The 21,232-nt window shown below is 47.8% G+C and overlaps 1 protein-coding gene across 4 annotated transcripts in view; it reads left to right on the forward strand.

Annotated features, from left to right (window-relative positions):
* Positions 1-234: 234 nt before the first annotated feature.
* TCERG1L (transcription elongation regulator 1 like) overlaps positions 235-21,232 on the forward strand; it is an 85,597-nt gene continuing 64,599 nt past the window's right edge. For 3 of the 4 annotated variants that reach the window (XM_035547863.2, XM_035547864.2, XM_035547865.2), the window contains exons 1-4: positions 266-529; positions 1,393-1,539; positions 2,411-2,591; positions 15,941-16,129. In XM_035547863.2, coding sequence (XP_035403756.1) covers positions 281-529; positions 1,393-1,539; positions 2,411-2,591; positions 15,941-16,129 — 766 coding nt within the window. In that variant the 5' untranslated portion in view covers positions 266-280. Of the gene's footprint in view, positions 530-1,392; positions 1,540-2,410; positions 2,592-15,940; positions 16,130-21,232 lie in introns of all 4 variants that reach the window. The other variant, XM_050712024.1, reaches the window with a different exon arrangement.

Genomic DNA, 21,232 nt, shown 5'->3' on the forward strand with positions numbered 1-21,232 from the left:
CCGGGCGCACCGCGTGCGGCTCCGCGCCCAGCAGCCACGGTGCCGGCCCCTCGCCGTGCAGCGGCGCTTGCTCCACTCCCGTGCCCCTCCTCGGGCGCCCCCCCGGGCCGGGAAACGGCGGCTGCTGCCCGAAGGGGCCGAGAGCCCCCGGCCCGGCCCGGCCCGGCCCGCCCCGCGCGGGCGGCGCCTCAGCGGGGCGGCGCCTGGGCCCGCCTCAGCCCGACTCGCACTCGGCGGCGGTGCGGAGCGGCGGGCACGGCGGCGCCCCGGGCCATGCAGGATGCTGCCGGGCCCCGCAGCCCAGCGGCCGCCGCCGCCCCTGCTGTGGCCCGCGGAGCCCCCCTGGGCCTGGGCGGTGCCGGCCGCCGCGGGGCTGCTCCGGCTCGGCGGGGCGCCCCCGCCGCCGCCGCTGCTGCTGTCCGCGCCGGGCTGGCACGTCCCCTGCGAGCCGCTGGTGCCGCTGCTGCCCGCCGACCACCGGCACCACCGCCGGCAGCACCAGCACCACGCCGCGCTGCTCCCCGGGCAGGTAACGGCGGCACGGGACGGGACGGGACGGGACGGGACGGGGCCGTGCGGGGCCGGGGCAGCCCCGAGCCGGCCGGTGGCGGAGCGCGGCTCCTCCGCAAGGAGCCCGGGTGGGCTCCGAGCCGTGCCGGGGAGCCGCCGCTAGAGGTACTCCCAGCCTCGGAGCACCGGGATTTTCCATCGGGCGCGCGGACCTGCGGGGTTTTCATCTTTTTCTTTTTTTTTTCCTCTTCTTTTTTTCTCTTTTTTTTTTTTTTCCCTCCCCGCGGCTGGGGAAGGGGCTGCGGACCCCCCCCCCCAACCCCCGCAGGGCTCGCAGCCGCCCCCTGCACGCAGGACGCCCCCGGGCTGCTCTCCCCCAGCCGGGCGTTTGGCAGCGCCCCGTGCCCGCTCCGTGCCCCGGCGGCCCGAAGTTCCCCGCCGTGCCCCGGCCCGGTGCCGCCCCGGCCCGGTACCGCCCCGCCCGGCAGCCCCGGGGCCCTCCGGCGGCCCGTGCCCCGCTGCAGCGGCGTGTGGGGAGCCGCGCTCGCAGCTCTGCCTTCGTGCACCCGGCGGTGCCCGTGCCGGGAGCGGTCCCGGCTGACGGTTTGGTTTCGTACGTGAGAATTTCGTTCGGGCGGAGAAAAGCCGCGGTCTGGGGACGACCCTTTACTGGGCATCGCCGGGGCAGCTCCTAACGCCTGTGCCATGTCTCGCTGCCCGGGTAGCGACTAAAGAAACACGAACGTTTTTTGGGCTGAAGAGGCTTGTTTCTGAAATGGTGTGTAGTCATCTCCTAGTTGATTAAGAAACCACGAAAAGCACTGGCTTACTCGGGGTGAAATCCCGCTGTTAACTTCTCTCCCTGCTTTTTTTCCCCCTCAGTGGATATTTGGAGGTCATTCTCCGGTCATAGGATTTTCACCGTCTTCAGGTGTGGAATTTGTTCCTCTTTTTCCACCTGTGTACACATCTACGGTTCCGCCTCACGCTGGAAAAAACTGGATAGAGAAAAGGCTACCGAACTGCAAAGTAAGTCCAATTCTCATATTCTGAAGTATGTTTAATGCTGGCGTATGTAGACTGCGTGAGCCGAAGAATACTTGTGGTTTTGTAAATTGCAGTTGTGTGCAGGAGGGCAGTGGTTTGTCAGGGAAACCCCCACGGAGAAGGAATGTCATCGGGTGATGAGCGGAGGAGGGTACTAAATGGTGTGGTGTTAAATCTTCAGTCTTGCGAGGTTATGCAAAGAATAAAATATCTTTACTATTTATCCACGCTATGCTGGGTAAAATGCCTTAACTTCACTACCGGACGTGATTTTGAGAGTTTCCATTCTCCCCTCCTGAGCACTTCCCTGTTTTTCCTCAGGAGGGGACATGGGGGTGCAGCGCAGGCAGCGTTGTCGCTGGGAGCGCTGCCAGCCCTGGGGTTGGCGCCAGGGTTTCAATCATGGTCCCAGGCCCTCATGTTGCCTATCGTTATTTACATCTGTAAATTTAACTAGCTGAATAATTGAAATGAGGCTTTGTGACTGTATGTTCCCATTTCCTTCCCTTGTCCCTGTCATTCCAACCTAGAAGATGACTGAGGTCTCCGAATTGCAGACAGACTTGCTCTGGAATAGCTCTGTCTGAGGCACAATTGGCTTCATTTATTATTTTCTATTTGTGATGCTGCATAAGTTGATTATTCATGTTCAGAGCCAGTTAATTTTCTCATGATCAGCTAAACTCTGTCCACAACGCTTACGGAGCAGCATCAGTTTGTTTTTGTAAGTTTGTCCCCAAATTGAGATACTTTCCACATCATAATAATGAGTTAAAGATTAAAAAGAAAAATTGAGAAATAGAAGTGAGAATAAAGTATCTCAAACCTTAATGTTTTTATTTGTGTTGGACAGATATACGTAAATAATGCATTTGCTCTGGATTCTGCATGGATACATCCTGAGGAATCAAGACTCTTCCAGGGAAATGAGAAACCTCTATTAATGACAAATCAAGTAGCTATGGCTATAGCCAGGCCAGCTACTGCCTCCAGGCCTCTTCCCACAGTGGTGTTGGCACCTCAGCTGATACCAGGTTAGTAAATAATTAAGTATTTACCGCTTTTTATGCAACTCCAGAGAGGCATAAGCCATTTTCTAAAGTAAGGGTTTCATTCCATTCATTTGAAAATCTCTCAATTGATCTGGAACCTTGATGGCAGAGTGCTTTTCATCCCCTAAATTACTTTAAAAGAAAGAAAAGAACATATTAATTATAGAAGATTGCAACAGATTATTCCGTAGCTGGTTGTCTACTTCCAGAAAGATGGGGCAAGCCACCCTTGAGATACTTGGCTTATTTTCAATTAACCAGAAAAAAAAATTGCTGATACAGTTTGCGTGTGATTCTTCTATTTGCTGTAAATTGTAAGAATTTGATGTGGTTTGTGTAGACAGTAATCAGTAGAGAAGAGTAACTGATCCATCATCTCATTAGAACTCAGTTATGCACAGTGATATTTATGAAATAAATGACATTAATCAGCATAACTCGGGTGTGTCACAGCTGTTAATAGAAAAGCTAAGCTTTGTGATTGGAAGAGAACAAAGTACGCTGCTGTGAAGCTGAGCCTCTCTCTCTGTGAGTTACAGTATTAGTTTGGAATAGCAGATGTCTCACGGAAAGGATTAAGGACTAAAATGCTGCTGATATTTAAACCAGTAACTTACGTTCTTAAATTCAGAATCAGGATATTGTTAATGGCTTGCTGTCTTTGTTTCTGCCTTGGATGTAAGGTGATGGTCATTTGGTTGGCAGAGGAGCCCTTGTTCCCTTGGTCTTCGCCGTGGGCAGTACTTTGTGCTTTGAGTCCCTGCAGCACACGGTCAGTTTCTTGTGTTTTTCCAGTAAGACAGAAGTTCAGTGAGAGTGTGCTGGAAGAGATTACTGTTTGGGTTAATTTGCCAGATTGATTAATTAGCGTGTTGAACAACTCAGATCAGCTCTGTGTTTTGATGTTTCTAGCAGCCCTTTACAGTAAGCTGCGCTCGGTCCTTGCCAGAACCCGGCAGTGCTCAGCTGTGGTGCCGTGGCTCTGGTGGGAGTGACGGCGGTCGTAAGTAAGGAGGCCACGGGTGAGAACCCATTATGTTAATGCATTCCCACCTGGATGGTGTAGGGAATGTCTCAGCTGTGTTCCCAGACAGGATGCATTGCTTGAAGTGCATTTTTAATGACAAATGCAGTGGTGAGGAAGGGGTTTGGCGTAGCTGCACAAATGCACGTGTTGCAGATGGGTCGGTAGGCTGGTACCTGGTAAACTGGCCTGAATTTATGTGCTGGCTGTGTGTGCTGCTCTGATGAGTCTCGAGAGAGCTCTGTGCTGAGCTGCCGGCTCAGACAATGCAGTGGCAGCTGAGAGTTTGAAATGCATGTTATACTTATTCTTTATATTTGAAATATATGTATCTGGTAGCAGGTCAGGAGAGCTCGCGAGGCAGAGCAGTGGGTCTTCCCAGCCCAACGGCAAGGTTGGGATCCCGAAGTAGCACGAGGAAGCTGTGTTGTCTCTGAAGATTTCCTTCCTGGTGAACAATATGTGCACAGCCAGGCGTGTGTTGACAGATCTTCAGATGGATCAAACTGGTGCTGATCCATTTTCTTCTTTCTTATTCTCCTGCTGTAGAAGGTTTCTGGTAGAATTACTCTGAATGGCGTCTTTTTTTCCCTGCTGATACAAAGTCTGTCTGCTGTTAATTCCATCACTGACCTGTCACTGCTTACATTTCAAATTGAACTTAGTGTGCAACCACGTTGTGTGGTTGCTTATTTTGTCTTTTCTCAGGCTCTGCCTTTCCCCTCTTTTTCCATCTCTTGGTTGTTTTCCCGTTGCCTTCTCTGTTCAGGGCTGCGTCCAGCACTGTGCTTCTCAGGTGCTCAGTGCTGCAGCCTCACCTTCCTCTCTGCCCTGGTTACATGTACTCATGCTACATCTAATTCTAGTTGCTGCTTTTACAGGACAGATTTATGATGGAGCCCTTTCCTGCTCATGTCTCTAAATTTCTCTTGCAGCCCTTTCTCCTTCAGTGTACGGCAACTTCTCTGACTATTGCAGTTCCTCTCTTGAGCTCCTTTCAGAATGCTGCTCTTAAGGCTGCGCAGCACGGACAGAGGTTGGTGGTGGTAAAACTCCTGACTCATTCACCTCTGCAGCTCTTACCCTTCGGGCTCCTTCCCTGTGCCACTAGCAGCCTGGCACGGCGCAAGCTCCTGCTCTTCTTCCAGGAGAGTGCTCAGCATTTGCTGCCCTCCTTTCCGGAAAGCTCTCCGTGTTCCCCTTCAAGTGGGAGAGGTGCAGGGGAAGGTGTGAAGACACCCCTCAGCTAACTTCTTAAATCTTCCTGTCCCTCTCTAAATGTTTTTTCTGACAGATGCAATCCATGCATCAGGTGGATGCTAACGAAATAATGTGCTCTGAGGTTTGTGTGCTCCAGAGCTCATGTGTGTATTTATGACACTGCTGCAAGAATGGGAAGATGGGATATCGATGCGTTACAGCCCGATCAGGAGCTGTTTCCAAACATACTTAAAGTTCCTAGGAAGTGTTACGGTAGTACTTGAAGTATTTCCTATATAATCTTTACAGTTAATATGAAGAGTAATAAATACTGAGAGCAAATTGCTCAGTTAAGTGGTTTAAACTGCGAAGTTAATAAGCTTTTTGCAGACTACATGGTTGTATTCATTTTGAAAGCCTCTCTTACAGGCAGGTTTGCCTTCCACCGTTATCAGTAATGATATAATTGTTTTCTCAGTGTATCAGCAATGTTACAAAGATAAAGGAATGAAGCTTTGGTGTTTGGTGAATGGTAATGCCCGTAATTTCACAGCTGTGAGTACGAGCTACTAGGTGTTATTTTCTGTAAGAAAAAGAAGCTGCTATTATTCTCCAGTATATTACAAAACATGAATTTATGTGCTTACAATTTTGTGCATCTAAAGTGAATAATGACATTGTATTTTCCCGCCTAGAAGTGAGAGCTGGTTTTATGTCTGTTGGACTCATTATTGTAAGCGAGGAAGGCAGCGTCTAGGTATTTTTGCAGAGAAAGGATTAACACTTCTGTTGCCTGCGGACTGAGTCAGGTAGCCCGTGTTAGCTGTGCTGTCTGGCTTTGCTCTGCTGAAGGAGCTTCCTGGAAGCTTTCCTCAAAGCACTGTGAATTAGCTGTCCTGGGTGCTTAATTTGTTCGGAACGAGGTCTCCGCTTTGCACTGAGGTGTTTGGGTTTCAGCACTGAGCTTCCCGTGGGGAGCAGCATCCCCAGGCACGGCTCTGCCTGGGGACGGGGTTACAGAGGTACAGGGGTACGCGCTACCTTCCTTCTGCTGCCTTCTGCACGTCCCTGCGTGGCTGGTGGCCTATGGAGGGAGCCTTGGCTCCACTATTCAGGTGGAAGCTGTAGCCCTCTGGTCCTTGATGTTCGCTGCTTTTACTGTTATTGATGGTAGTAAAGCTGCTTTCAGTATGCGTTCCTGCAGTTTGGTGTTTCTGGCTTTGAAGAGCATTGCTGACAGCAATTCCCCGTTAAGCCACGTGTTCTTACTGGTGCGTGGAAGGTTTTCACGGGGAAACCTGGAGAACAAGCCTTTCATCTAGCCTTCTGCAAGGGGAGGTTCAGGAGGTACAGATGAAAGTCCCTTATCTCTGTAGGAGAAGCGTTTTACGAACCGCGGGTGGGAGAGCGGTGAGCAGAGTCCGCCTGAGCAAATACCAAAGCTGGTCCCACCTCCACTCATGTGCTCCAGCTGCTGGCACGTGGAGGGGGAGTGAAAAGCATCCTGGCTGAGGACAGCAGAAATCCATAGATCTTGTTACACTGAAATGATGGGTTTCAGCCCGTGGCCCTTGAAATCCACGTATGACTTGTGCTCGCTGAAGGGTGACTGAAACGCGAGGTTAGCTGCTCGGTGCCTCCTGTGACCGCGGGCACGGTGCCGCATCGCACGGGCTCAAAAGCTTGTAGGGACTGAAAGCTTCCTGGCTCTGCAGCAACGCCACTGCAACGCAGCGTCTTGTGCTGTCTGACAGCACGCGGGCACTCCGGTAGCACCAGTAATGTAACATCTCCTTCCTGAAGGCTGTAATACTGCGTACCTCTGAGCAGCGCACCTGTGGACGGCCTCAGGAGTTGTGCAGGGAGCTTCTCAGGCCTGCAGAGGGACCTGAGGATCCGTACCTGACCCAAGTCCTGTCCGCAGCTGGTGCTGAGAGGGCCCAGAACCGAAGATTGCTTCCGTTAGTGCTGCTGCTGGCTCATTGAATAAAGGCCCTCAAGCATTTCTAGGCGAGTGTCATGGTGGCTCAGCCCAACAGTTTGGGGACTTGTGTAGCCTTGAGAAAGCGGTGTCTGCAGGAGCTTCAGTGTAAATGGAGCCTGGGTGCTGCCTACTGCACGTGCTGCTCAGAGCCGAGTAAACTCAGGCACTTCATCATCAGTTTTCATTCAGAAACATTCGGCATTCCTCAAACAGATTTTTTTTCTAACACGTTTCAACATAAATTGCATTTTCTTACTGGTCTTGTGTTGTACTGGCCCTGGTACTTGCCCAGAGAAGCTGTGGCTGCCCCATCCCTGGAGGTGCTCAGGACCAGGTTGGATGGGGCCCTGGGCAACCTGATCTAGTGGGTGGTGTCCCTGCTTGTGGCAGGGGTTGGAACCGGGAGATCTGTAAGGTCCCTTCCTACCCGAGCCATTCTATGATTCTATGGACTTCTGCAGTGGTAGGTGCTAAGTTGTGTGCAGAACAATACGTTATGGAAAATGTGTTGTGTTTGTGGAGGTCTTCTTCGGGGAGCCTGGTCAGTCAGAGCACTAAGTGCTGTGAGTGGATACTGGAGAAGTGAAAGCCTTTTAATTGTTTTGATCTTTAACAAAATGCTCTGAGTATTTTTTTCATTGGTCAATCTAACCTGGAATGAATGAAGACTTTGTGTTCATTGATGAACACAATCCTTGATGGAATCTTTGAATCTTTCTTAATGGAAGATAGTCTTCTTAAAACAGATTTTTTTTTTTTAATGGAAAGATTTTTCAACAGAAGATGTTTTCCCCTAAGTCAAAGTTTCTTGCCTTCCCCTACACTGCAGCAGGGTCTCTTTGCTCAAAACCAGTCACTCTGCTCTTTCATCCATTGATATTGAAATCACAAATATCAGAAAGATGAGTTCATTTATAATTTCACAAAATTACTTTAGCATTACTGATCCTATGTGGATTAGAATTATTTCATCCTTCCTATTAGTATTCACTTTTTCTTTTAATCCCACTAACCTTTGCAGAACTGAGCCAGTGTTCTTCATAGCAAGTATCTGTGAATTTGTGTACGTATACAGATAGATAATTTCAGTTTAAATTGAAGACAAATTTATAAAGGAAGGCGATTTCTTTGTATATAAAAACTTGGTCAATTTTCCTTTGAAAAGTTGTATGGTTTTGAACAAATTTGAAATACATGACACAAAAGACCTCTGACCTTCTCTGGTTCCTAAACCTGGCTGAATTTGAGACTTTTAATGCCAGGAATCCTGTACAAAGCCTGCAAGCTGGGAGATATTTATCTTGCTATTCTTCTCATGCTTCTGTGTTGGCAAAGGCACAAAAAGAAAATGGCTATTTTGAGTAGTCTGTGAAAAGACGGACGCTGATGGGACACGGTATGCCTCTGGATGCTCTTTTCATCTCTGATACTGGAGAGGGGAGAGTTGGCCATAGAGGGGCGCTGGGGCTGAGCCCGCAGCAGAACGTGTCGGGGTTCAGGCGGTAACGGCTGGGGGACGTGGAGACCCCGGCGGTGAAAGCCAGGCTCAGTTAGACCTGGAGCCTGGAAGAGCTGAAATGTCACGAAAGCCCGCTCTGTTTGTGGAACGGTCAGGCGCTGCAGAGAGGAGCACTGAAGTCTTTGGGAACACTTGACTTCAGTTGCAGCCTTCGTGATGTTTTTGTTTTGTTTTATTAAATTTGTGCTTTTTATCGCTCTTTGTGTTATCTACCCAAACAAGTACAGACCTTGGCCCCAGTAAGATGGGTTTTCACTCCAGTAATGTAAATAAGGCTACATGCAGCATGTTTATGGCAAAGGCTTGTAGTTCTGACCTGCTTGTCATGTTTTCCTACCCGGTCCTAAGACCCCATTATACAGAAATTCATCTCTTGGTGATTTGCAGGGGCTGTTAGTGTTTGTGAGGAGCCAGGTATTTTTACTACATGTGGGCATAAAAGTGAGCCATTAATGGTGCTGTTACTGGCAGACGTGTGCAATACCAGGTAACACACATAAAAGGCTATATGTTTTTTTCTTCCCTCTTGGCTTCAGAAGATAGGGAAATCAATATGTTTTCCTTTGTATTGGGATAAAGACACTATTTAAGTTGACCCATTGCTTCGTGATATTGATTGATAAGTACTGCTTCAAGCTGCTCAGCACCTGAAATTTCGAACCGTGTGCAATTCGGGTAGCGGGGCCAGCAGGTTCTCCGTAATCTGAATTCTGCAAGAATAAATACTGGTATTATAAATTTATGTGCTGTAGGCCTTCCAAGTATTTGTGCTTGATAAAAAGACTGAGTTCCTTGCAAGGAGCATCCGAAGTTTCTGTTAAAACCACAGTTGGCATCAAACCCAGCCGCGTGGTCTAACACCACACAAGAACGTGGTAGGAGCGCGGTGCCAGGCGGCTCCTGGGCACCGGCGGGGAGCAGGAGAGCACCGAAGCGCCCCGTGGGCTGCTGTGCTTGTAAGTTGCTGTCCAGTGATTCTTGGATTGTGACAGGAAGGGGTTCACCAAGAAGCAACCGTGTCTCCATCTTCGGGTCTCAAACCCATTAGCTCCAAAGCGCACCTCCCTGGTGAGGGCAGTAACAGTGCTGTACCCATTTGGGGTGCCGGCCTGGAGCTGGCCAGGTAAGCCTCCCAAAACGCCTGGAGTTAGCGATACACCAGGTCAGATGCTCAAACAGCATGATGTTCTGTAGCAGTAGGTTCAGTTTAAGCAACGTTTCCCATTTCCTTCTCCATTTGTAAATGCTTACATAAGGTTTTCTGTCAGAGCAGATTCCCTGCTCAGTGTTCTTCAGCAAGGCTTGCGGCCTTCCCGCCAGCCAGCCCTCGTCCTGTGGCTCAACATCGCTGTGACAGTCCGGGCTGCCGAGCTGGGAGCAGGGGTCGGGCAGAACTGACAGAAACAGGTCCAAAAAAAGAAGTGTTTTATTGTTTTTGGTAAGTATACCGTACTTGAGTGGGTAGTTTGTATGTATCCTTCTTAGAGCTAAACTTACTCCTGTGGGAAGTACGGGACTGGAATGCCATCTTAGTCTGCCGAAGTGCATCGGTCCTGTTGACTTGATGGTACGAGAAAATATCTTTACAATGGTAGAGACTGAGTGAAGCAAGAGAGGACGATATCTAGTGTTTGATCCCAACAGTCTGTAATAAAAACCCTTTTAATCCCACTGATGAATAAAACAGTAAGAGTAATTTATCTTCCCAGTTGCTATCAATTTCAGGGTCTGAGTACATTCCTTAAATGTACTGGTCAGTATATTTGCATGTATATGTAGGTAGGGTAAGTATCTATATTTATTATTATTAAGATGATACTCATATGTTCAAACTTACCACTTTTATGATCAGTGTCCTTTCGATGCTAACTATCACTTTTATATCTAACCAATGATTTTTATCAGCAGATGATCCAAGGTGTAGGGTTTTCAGAAGCACCGAGGTTGCAGCTGGTGGTTGAAGCAGCGCTGAGATGTTTTTTCTCCTGGCACCCCGCGGTGGCTGGGCAGCCATCTGCAGGGAGGTTGTGCTGCAGGCACAGCTCCGGGAGAGGGGCTGCTTCTGGGTTTCTTGAGTAAATCATCAGGTTTTGTCCTGTTGGGTCATCTTACCTCGTGTTTTAGCATCTGCCTTGCATTGCTGGCCAGGGCAGTGTCTGACACCACCACTGTCGGCCCACAAAAGGGCCTGGAGCAGCTGGTGAGGTGAATGCTGTGCCCCTGCCTGGAGCAGCAGAGCCCCAGCTGGGGATGAGGTCTGAGGTCTGAGGCAGGAGCCGTGTGTCCCTGCGCACCTTTCCTTATCCTGTTCCCCCCTGTTCTATGGCTTGTCCTCCAGGAGGGAGGATTGGACAGTGACAACCACTTTCACTCATTTGAACTATGTTCTTTTTTTCCATATCGAAAGACAGTTGTTGTCAGTTTTAATGCTGATAATAGTCTAATAAGTCTATTAAAGAGCTGTCATCTCAGACTTCATCATCTCTTTTTTTTTTCTCTTAAAGACTCTACAGATGAAGGGAAAGGGAATAAGGGATAGTAAACAATAATTCGCACTTGAAATGCTTTGTTCTTTCTTCTGGAGTTGTTTTTTCACACGTCTTCAGAGGAAGTGCTAAGTGTTTTCTGACAGCTGTTGCACGAAGCGAAGTGACCCGGGCACCCCCCTGCGCCCCGCGGGTCGGGGGCACCCGTCTCCCCATGCTGCTCTGCTAATGCCAACGGAGCATGCTGGGGTGCGGAGCTGCACGCCAGCACTTCCTCCCTGCTCCCCACCTGGCTGCCAGCAAGAGCTCCTCAGGGAGCTTTCTGTGACAGCTGTACTGCTTGTCAGAACTTATTGACTCCAGGTTGGAGTGGTAAGTGGCAACCCTACGCTGCAGAATGGGTCCCCAGCCAGTGGACTAGACCTGAGGATTCATCTGGTTGTGTTGTATTGTTGTGCAAAAATCCCCCTTCTAGCCTTCAGCTGGTTTAGGCAGCATCAGCTGAAATTCAGTGAACGTTTCTGAAGTGTCTTTGTAATCACAAATGATCGACTTCTTAATTTTTTATATAGTAGCTGGGATTGTGCTGTACGTAGGCGCAGCAAATTCAGTAACAGATGGACGGTGCAGTGGTACTGGTGCCCAAAGAACAGCGGGGTGCCTGTGGCTGGGGCTGGGAGGAGGAAAGTAGCTTGAGCCTCGAAAGAAACGGGTAACGGCAGTCAGGCTGTTTAGTGATGATTGGTTTTATGAGTAAAGTAAAAAATATTTGGTTTACAAAGAAGTAGAAATGGTGTATGTCCCTCTGCGGGTGAGGATTAAGAGCTCGCTGTTACTAACTTCACTGACTCTCAGGCAAAGGTATGTAACCAACCGATATTTAATTGGTGTTTCATTTCATACAACTCTTGTAACATGCATGTCTGTTGACAGCCTTCAAGGTACTTATTACTTTGTACATGGAAAGTATTACAAATCCCTTAGGATGCTACTCAATACCTGACAGTGTTTTTCTGCTAGTATTGAGTCCTTGTGTTCTTTTCATAAACTACCAAAGTTCATTTGCATAGGGCTGAAATTGTGGCGATTGGAAAGCTGTGATATAAATTGAGTATTGTGTGGTTCCATATGTTCGGTAACCGCATACGTGGATAGAGATACTTCAGCATGTTATGTGGAACTCCATTTGTGTCAGAATTGTCTTTCAGTTCTTTCACGTGGAAAAGAAGAGGCAGCAAGGTCAGTGTTTGAGTTAGTGGCCAGTTGTCCTCACCAGCAGGAGGTCCTCCTAAAGCCCCAGAGCTCTTACAGAGCCTTTGTTGGGCACTTGCAGTAGCTAATGGACTGAAGGGGGGGGGGGGGAAGGCATTTGAGTGGGTCTTTAAAAGAAGTGAAAAGGAAATACATTCATGTATTTTTCTTTCCTCAATGGCAGCCAAAAAGTTCAAAAAGGTCTTTAACCTGTTTGATTTTTTTCCTCCTCTTTTATTTCTTTAATTCAGGTCTTTGGGGAGATGCGCATCTTTTTTGGGTAAAGATGTCCTCCTGTAGGCAGAACTGAAGAAACAGACTGAAGGACTATGTAGCCAAGTGTAATTTCAAATGTATTAAATTACATGTACAGTAAAGTTGCACAACACATGCATATATATGTGTGTTTTTTCTAAGAGAGAAGGTCTTGAATTAAATTACCGTTTTTTAGAGGAGTGAATCTTCATATCTCACAAGTGTTAGTAGTACTTACTTTTGCCTTGTTAAATTATTTTTTTCCTTCAAGGCGGAAAATCTTGTTTCAGTTTTTCCTGTGTTGTACCATATTGATAGCCCAAAGCTGGGTTTTGCTGTGCCCTTCCATCCCGCCGGGTGCTGCGGCCCGGCCCAGACCCTCTGTCCTACAGTCCCTGTATGTCTGTAGCCAACTGGCCCAGGTCTACCACGTGAAAATAGGTCTTCCAGATCAGCAACAAGGAACTGGGTACGATAAGAAACTTAGGCAGGTGATGCTATGCTCGAATAAAAGAGAAGGTACAACAGATACAGCTCCTCTCCTGTGCCTGTAGACCCTATTCCACACAGATGTTAGCAGGTAGACATTTGGAGATCATCCATCATTCACTGTGCTGGGCTTGCTGCCCTATTCCATTGCCTTCACTGCATTTCACCGCCTTCGCTTAATTGTCTCTGAATAATCTCTTCACTGCTTCTTCAGCTGCTCTCTGCTCTTCAGTAGTGTCACATAAAAACCTCAGATGTCTCCCCTAATCTGCTTGCTGGAGGGGAGCAGAGATGGCAGTCTGGGGAAGAATAGCAAAGTGGGTGTCTTTATCTTACTGCCCAGAATGCAGCATGCCTTGGCAAAAACAGATTTGGAGAAACAACCATTGCTATTTTTTTCCCCTCAAGTGTGTATTGGTGATGGTATTTTACTACTACTTGCAAGGCATTTGACTCTTGAAATTCAAGTAAATGAAGTCATTAAGTGTGATTCTAAGAAGCCCTTCCCAGAACTTTTTGGAAATACTTCCAGCAAAATCAGATTTGTTTCTGAGAAGAGCTGCTTCTCTCCAGCTATGCCGAATGCAGAAGAAAACCTCGATCTCTGAAGTCATGTCCTGGGCCAGGTTCCAGTAGGAGCTTGCTTTGGAAATCATATTTTATCTTTGAGCCTGATAAATTGCTGAGATGGGTTGCTCAGTTGACTGCAAAGGAAGAGATGGGCTTGATGACCCCCAGGCACCCTGCTGGTGATACACTCTCAGGTATTAACAATTACAGGGGTAGTCCTTGCTTGATGGAATTATTTAGTAGGAGAGAGAACCTCATCAAAGGCAGGGAAATCACCGAAACTTCTCTTTCGGCTGACTCATGAAACTTTAATAACGGAATTGGTGAAACTTTAATAAGGAAGCTCTGCTAACTCTACTGCTTCAAGAGTTTTACTCGTCTGTGCTCATAGAAGACTTTGGCTGTCCAAGCAGCGAAGACTTCGGTTATTTTGCTGCTTTCCTGGGCTCTTTGGGGGATTTGCATCTTCTCCAAAATAAGAATCAATTGAGAAGTAAACAACTTTTCTGCTTGTGTACCCTGTAGGAAGCCAGTAGGAAAGTAATTTTTCCATGCAACATTAATTTTCATAAGAGTTACAGAAGACGTTTTGTTGATTTCTTTCTTCCCACCTGAGGCTGGCTGGAATTAGCAGGGAGTGTGATTTCTTGGGGGCGAGGTGTTTAACCTAACCGCAGAGCTGTGTTAGTTCTCAGGTGAAAAAACGTGAAAACTGGTAAAATGGCTGCAGTAGCTGGACACTGATATTTTTGATATTTCCATTGTGACTTTGGCAGAATAATCTATTTTTCATCTATCGATGGTTGAATGATTAAACCTTTAATATTATTTGTTAGTGTGTTTATTTTTGCCTGCATGCCTGTCGTATTAGTGCGTGTGCAGGTATTTTAAATGGGTTCTGCTTGGAATTGACAAATGCAGTAGAGATAATGGAATTTTTCTGTGGTGCTTGCTGAAAACATTGACTTCTGTTTTGCTAAGAGAGAGCTTATTTTGTTGGCAATAATTATTACAAAGAGTTAGAAGCAAAGCTGCCAAAAGTTAGCACAATAAATAACCTCAAGAGCCCCAATTAGCTGTAACCAAAACATATTCCTTCCAAAACACTGACCCACTTTTCTCCCCCAGTGCTAACTGAGAGCAAAACAGCACTTGGCAGCTAAAATGCACAAAGTTCCAGGTGCGCGAATGCAGAGATGGATCTAAAACCCTGGGTGAGGTGTCTGGGCTTCAGAGCTGGGCTGTGGCCGTGGGGGGGCTTGCTGGGGGTATGTCCACCGCTGCTGACCGGGGCAGCGCCCCCGGCCCGAGGCACGATGCTGAGCTGCCTTCGCACCTTCTGCCGGGCCCTGGGCCCGTGCCTGGCGGGCAGCGGGTGCTCTGGGGCCAGGCGGAGGTACAAAAAATCTGAGAAATGTAGGAAATGCCTGCTGTGATGTGTCTGAGCAAACAGTGATTTTTTTTTTTTTTTGCAGAGCTACAGTTGGCTCTTACTGCCTGAAGGATTTCCACATGAACTGCAAACATTTGCTAAATAACATAATAAGCTAATGATTGCTTAATTTTTGAATGCATAGCTCAGTATAGAGGGAGTAACAGCTGGTGTTTGTCAAATTAGTTTTTTTCCTTAAGACTTTTTACTACTCATTTTCTTGTTTATTTAGCATACTTAGACAAGATTGAGCTCTAAAGGTCTACCCCTTAAGCTTGTAAGACTTTAAGGTAAATCTTGCATAGTCAAAAGTGAATTTGAGTCTACATTTGATGGACAACTTCAGAGTTCCTCTGTAAGATGATTAGAATTTTCTGCATGGCATGCTTTCAAGACGAATGTTACTATTAAATAAAACTTGCAGAACTCAGGTATTTGCTGGCATCTAACAGGACAACAGTCCAGTAGGTGACGCTGACCTTGGATGTTGAATATAACAGGCAACACAAAGATTCAGATTTGGAATCAGACGGCTTATATTTAGGAGAAGTCAGAATACGGCTGTTTGTGAATAGTTGTGAAGCCATGGCAGATGAAGTAAATACTGGTCGATATGTTCAACCTGTTGACTTCATTTATTATTGATTTTTTCATTTAAATTTAATAACTGCACAGCTTATGTATCACCCAATATTACTTTGCTTTGTCCCTCCAGGTTATAGTGGTGCGTTCACGTGCATGGGGTTTAAATATCTAAAAATGCACTAACCGCAGGCTCGGACTTTTAGAATAATGGCAGTGAGGTGGGCAAGGGCTCTGGTGCCTGTGATGCTGCACGAGTCCCGTAGCCTTGGACAAGGCATTGTATAAAATAAAACTTATATTTAAATGGTGCCATTACGTGTGCTTTTTGCAGAAAATTCAAAGGTTTAAAAAGCAGTGGTAAAGTATTCTCAGAATCTATCATCTCATGAAGGTGGACTCGCATAGTGGAAGCCAGGTGGAGAATGTTCCACGTAGTTTTGCCAACTTGTGTTAAAATTCAAAATGCTGAAAACATTCTGACGTAAATCCACTGGTTTCCAATTAAAAATAAAATGTTGTATCTCATTCTTCCACAGGTGGTTGCCAGAATAGCCTTAAACCGGTCAGCAGCAATCAAACCCTTGCGTTGGCCGCAGCAGCCACTGCGGCGATGATGTCGGTGGAGTCTGAAGCCCCTCAAGGACCTTCGCCTCCGAGCATCCAACCCTGCCATGTGCTGACCTTCTCACCTATCAAAATTCCAGTGTTGACTTCACCTTTTCCAGGTAAGGCTTTTTTTGGTGGTATTAAGAAGCACCTTATTATACTTTGCAACAGAGAGAGGCTTCTGTGTATGGGTCTTGCTGTCAGCGTGCTCTGGTAAATATTTAGTGGGTACAGGTGGTGTACAGGTGTTTTTCTGGAATTAAAGTTATTTTTTCTGGTACCGTTTAGAGGTGCTTTCTGAAAGTGTGTTAAAAGTAAGTTCAAAACTCTGTATGCATTAGTAGTTTTTAGATACGCTGTGACATTTACGGGTACTATGTGAACTGAGTTGCATCCTCTGTCACCTTAGTAAGAAAACACGCTCTTAGTGTCACTCAGCCTTTGCAGCAGATCCTCAGGTTGTGGTGTTGGCAGTTGAAAGGTATCTGCTGGAAATAGAATCGCGGAATATCCCAAGCTGAAGTGACCCACTGGGACCGTCGGATCTAATTCCTGGTTTCATGCAGGTCTCCCCAGAAACCAAACCCTATGTCTGAGAGCGTTGTCCCAAATGCTCCTTGAACTCCAGCAGGCTCAGGGCTCTGACTGCTGCCCTGGGAGCCTGTCCCAGCGCCCGACCACCTCTGGGTGCAGAACCTTTCCCTAACACCAGCCTGAGCCTCCCCTGTCCCAGCTCCACGCCGTCCCCTCGGGTCCTGTCGCTGTCCCCAGAGAGCAGAGCTCAGGGCCTGCCCCTCCGCTCCCCTCGGGAGGGAGCTGCAGGCCGCCATGAATTGTAGATGTACAATAATACTGCAGACAAGTAGGTGGTTTGGCTGTTTATAAAGTATACTGGAGGAATGGAGCCTTGGTCTTCTACTTTTCATGATAGGTTTGGATGTGGTACTTACTGGAAAAGCTCCTGTTCTCTTACCGTGACAACATGTAACGACTTTCTGAACGTGATACCCAGGGAGATACTGCGGCATCCCTCACTCGCTATGGAAAGCTGTCTGATTTAAGTCTTTGGGATAATTTTTGAAACTATTTGTGCTTTGAATGCTTAAGTATATATGTTTGAAATGCAGTATATCAGTTAAGTTTAAAATCTTATTTTTGATGCATTTCGCATCTGTTTGATACTTGAAGTGTAACACAGCAAAATACAGCGAGATTAAAATTTTGCGGAAAATTTGCAGTTATGATATTAGCTGTTCAGATGAAATCTTCGTATGAAAAATGTATCTCAGTAATTATTGTTCCTGTTGAGCAGTCATTAGAACCGCTCAGATAAATGACTGCCGAAGAAGTACAGCAGCGTATTTATCTTCAGGGAGTCTGAGGAGCAAACGTTCCCGTAGGAATAAAGCCGTTCAGACTTGGAGAAAGGGCTGTACTCTCATCAGAATATTGTCCTGGTTTGACTGGCCCAAAGGGGGGTTCCCTGCCACGTGGTGTCGCGTGGGACAAGGCGCATGGGGTGGCTGTCTGGGAGCTGCCGCTGCTGGGTCTGCCTGGGCACCGACTGGTGGGTGGTGAGCGATTGCTTTGTGCATCACTTGGTTTGGGTAGATGTTACGTATCTATTTCTCTTCCTTTTCTGTCCTGTTGAAGTGTTTTTATCCCGACCCCTGAGGTGTACCTGTTTCCTGGTTCCCTCCCCATCACTGCGGGGGTGCGAGCGAGTGGCTGTGCGGTGCTGAGCTGCCTTCGGGTTAAACCGCAACAGCCCTTTTGGTGCCCGGTGTGGGGCACGAAGGGTTGGGATAACAAGGGATCTGACCAGACTTTAATATTTGTGGGTTGCTCAGACTAGCACGGTCCTGTTGCTATGCCTCCTGCATGCGTTTCCAGCTTTGTGTAAGGTTAACCAACTATTTAAGAATACCGCCCGGAGATCTGCCCTGAGGCAGGACGGCTGCGGGTGGCAAGGTGTGTGGGAGGACGTGGGCAGGTGTTTATCAGTATTGTCACCTCCGGTGGTTCTGGAATTCAGCCCTGAACAAGTGCGGAATCCTAAAAAGATGATAGAATGTTTCAGAAAGGTATGGCCCGATCTCGGCAGTGCCGGAGATGTACCGCTCGCTGTGCTGTGCTGGGGTCTGGCTGTGCCCATCAGATGCTCTCAGTACTGCTTGGCTCCTTCCAGAGGAAGCAAATGCCTCTGGGCCTGGACCTCTGGTTCAGGCCCCGCAGCTGAACCAGGGCCAACCCGTGCTGGTGTCAGTCGTCCCTGTCTTCAAGGAGAAGCAACGGATGTGAAAGGCAGGTCTCTTAAAGGAAGAAACTTGACTAAGAAGGGGAAGGAGGAAGAAGAGGACGAGGCAGGCTACTCCAAAGCAGGCCCGTCGTGGGAGCAGGAGGACGAAGAGGCAGATCTCATTCATGAGCAAGGCAGTAACTGCACGAATCCCTGTCCCTGGGTGAGCTGCAGGATATGCAGAAAGATTTCAGTCGTTGTCCAGGTGAGCACACTGTCACCTGGCTGCTCCAACGCTGGGTAGCGGGGCCAGTGGCTTGGAACTGGGGACAGGGAAGCCAGGCAGCTGGGGTCCCTCGCTAGGGCGGGTGGTTGGCAGAGTTGGTGGCACTTCCCACTGAGATTATTTTGCATCTTTGTAAGCGAGCATCTCGGAGGAGAATCCAGAGGGGAAGAAAATCATTCTTTTTCCGTACCGAAAAGCAAATTCAGATGCTAGATGTATTCTTCCTCAAAGTGAGATGCTCAGGCACTCTTGGAAGAAGCAGTCACAGGACTTCTGATTTACAGCTGCAGTAGCGAGCCCTGCATGAATTGTATTAGGCATGATAGAATATTATAATATCATGGAGCTATGCTGTTCAGATAACTGGCTCAGCTCTGCAATGATAAACATGTCAGGCCATGATAATTGTTGCTTTCCTTTCGAATGAGTGTGTGATAGGCTATCAACTATCACGCTTTGAGTGCCTGAGCAATCATCCTATTATCAATCTTTCACAGTAAACCACACACTTCTGGGTGTTTTCTCCTACAGAATATATAGTAGCTTTTTAGAAAGGAAAGCTTGGAAATGCCCAGTACATACAAAATAAACTGGAGATTCAGCTAACCATTTTTCTCTATTAATCATCATCTCTGGAGGGATGGCTATTTCCTTTGCAAAGGCTTACATAAAACATTTTTATGAAATTCCTTTTTATTTTGCTCGCAGTAAAGAGGACTCTAAGGTGTTCATTTTAAATTATCTTTGTCAACATGAGCTTGATGAAAAGCTTCCTGAACTTCTGCCGAGTTCGGCGCGTTGTGGGCTAGGTGGTAGCACGAGGGATTGACGTCTGGCCTTGGGGCCGGGATGGCTCTGAGGATGGGGCAGCGTCGGCTGACCAGGTCCACAAATACAGACGTAGCGACCTGATTAAATAAATAAATACGAGTGTGTGTGTGTTCATAAATGCTAATGAATGAATCAGAGTTTGGATAGGCATGAGTGAAAAGGCAAAAAGACGCGCTGGCTAAAAGCTTTGCAGAAATGTTAGAAAAAAGCTCTGCTGTGCGTACTGCAGCTGCCAGAGGACTGCCTGTGATCTCCTCTGAAATACCCAGCAGGCGAGATGGTGCAGTTGGATTTAACTTTCAGGACAAAAACGGTCAGCTGGTCAAAGGCAGCTCTCTGCTGTCCAAAGTAAATGTCTCCGTTGCCATGTAAGTTAATGACCGGGAAGGCCTCAAGAAAGAGTAATTTAATTTACAGATAATCCCAAGTGCATGGCGTACTTTGTAACCCTGTCTGCCTTTCAGTTAAAAACATCAGTGTGCTGACGTTTATTAAGGATGACTTACAGTTCTCCCAGAAAAATAAATCTTTGAGAGCATATAATCGGCGGGCCCTGGGGCAGCTGCATTTTTCTTGTTTCATGTATGATTTATAAAGTAACGTGGTAATTAATGAACTTCCCATGTTCTCCTCGTCTAAAGTTTGTGAGGCAATGTTCTTGCGGTATGAATGAACTTAAGGAACAAAGCGGAAGATTAAATTATTTCCACGTTAAATCTACAGGCTTCTTGGTGTCTGAGGCTGAACGGTGCGCTTGGTTATCCGCCGTTGATTGATTATTCCGGAGATAGGCGTTACACCACCGCGTGTAGTATCGTATTTCCGGTCACAGCAGTTTGTTCAATCAATAAGCCTATAATTGACTGAATATCGGTTTCTAGGGAGGTTTTCTAACGTGCCTCCCAGCGGCGCAGTACCCCTGAGCGGTGCTGCTCTCCGCCGGCCCCGCAGGTGGGGGTCGGTCGGTAACGGGGTGCTGGGGGCGTCCCGGTGCTGCACTGCGCCGCGCCGGCCTCCCTGAGGAAGGCTTTTGGAGCTTCTGGGGAGCGCATCGCTGCGGGCTGGGGGAACACAAAGTACTCGGCCCCAAGGGCTGGTGGTGCTGCTTCTGGCGCTTCTCGTTTGGGCGTTCCTCTCTCCTTTTTTAAAAAAATTAATTATAAATATAACTTATATATATGTGGTGTGGAGGTACCTCGGGAAAGTCACAGAACTTTGTCCCAGACAGTGGCTCGGTAGGTTTCTGTGGCAATGTGATACCCGAAATTTTTGCAGGCGAAAACTGATGTCCATCAGACTCGATTTCCAGGATTTCTCCTCTTTTGCTATTCCTGTCTTAAAACTGCTGATCTCAAACCCATCCAGATAAGCCCTGTGGGCCCTTAGGGCCAGTCCCGTCTCCCATACACTCCGCTGCAGCCTGCCCTTGGCAGCCCCTCGGGTGACTTGGCCAGGGCAGAGTTCCTGGTTTCGGGCTGGGAAGAAGAAACGGCCTATGGAAGGTACCGCACGGTTCTGTAGAGAACACTGGCAAAATATGACCTGGCTGCGCTCTAACGAGGAATATCCGGAAGGTTGTGCCTAGACTGGCTCCTGAAAGCAGCTGAAGCTGTAATCGTTAGGGACTCCTGCAGTGATGAAACTACTGCTTTGCTTCCTTTAAGCACTGCTAAGCCTGAAGCCTTTTTGGTAAAAGGGAGCTGCAGCAGAGCCCGCCGGTGGCCGATGTCCCGCGTTAGGCTAAGAGTGAGGTCGCCAACTAAATGCTGGTGCTGCCGGGGTGGCCCCGGCTCAGCCAAGCCCCTTGCTCTTTGCTTCTCCTCCAGATGCCCGTGGGTCCAGTGCAGCAGGGACGTCTCGGTTGGC

The sequence above is a fragment of the Cygnus atratus genome, chromosome 7 (assembly GCF_013377495.2).
Source record: "Cygnus atratus isolate AKBS03 ecotype Queensland, Australia chromosome 7, CAtr_DNAZoo_HiC_assembly, whole genome shotgun sequence".
In the NCBI taxonomy this organism is placed as follows: domain Eukaryota; kingdom Metazoa; phylum Chordata; class Aves; order Anseriformes; family Anatidae; genus Cygnus; species Cygnus atratus.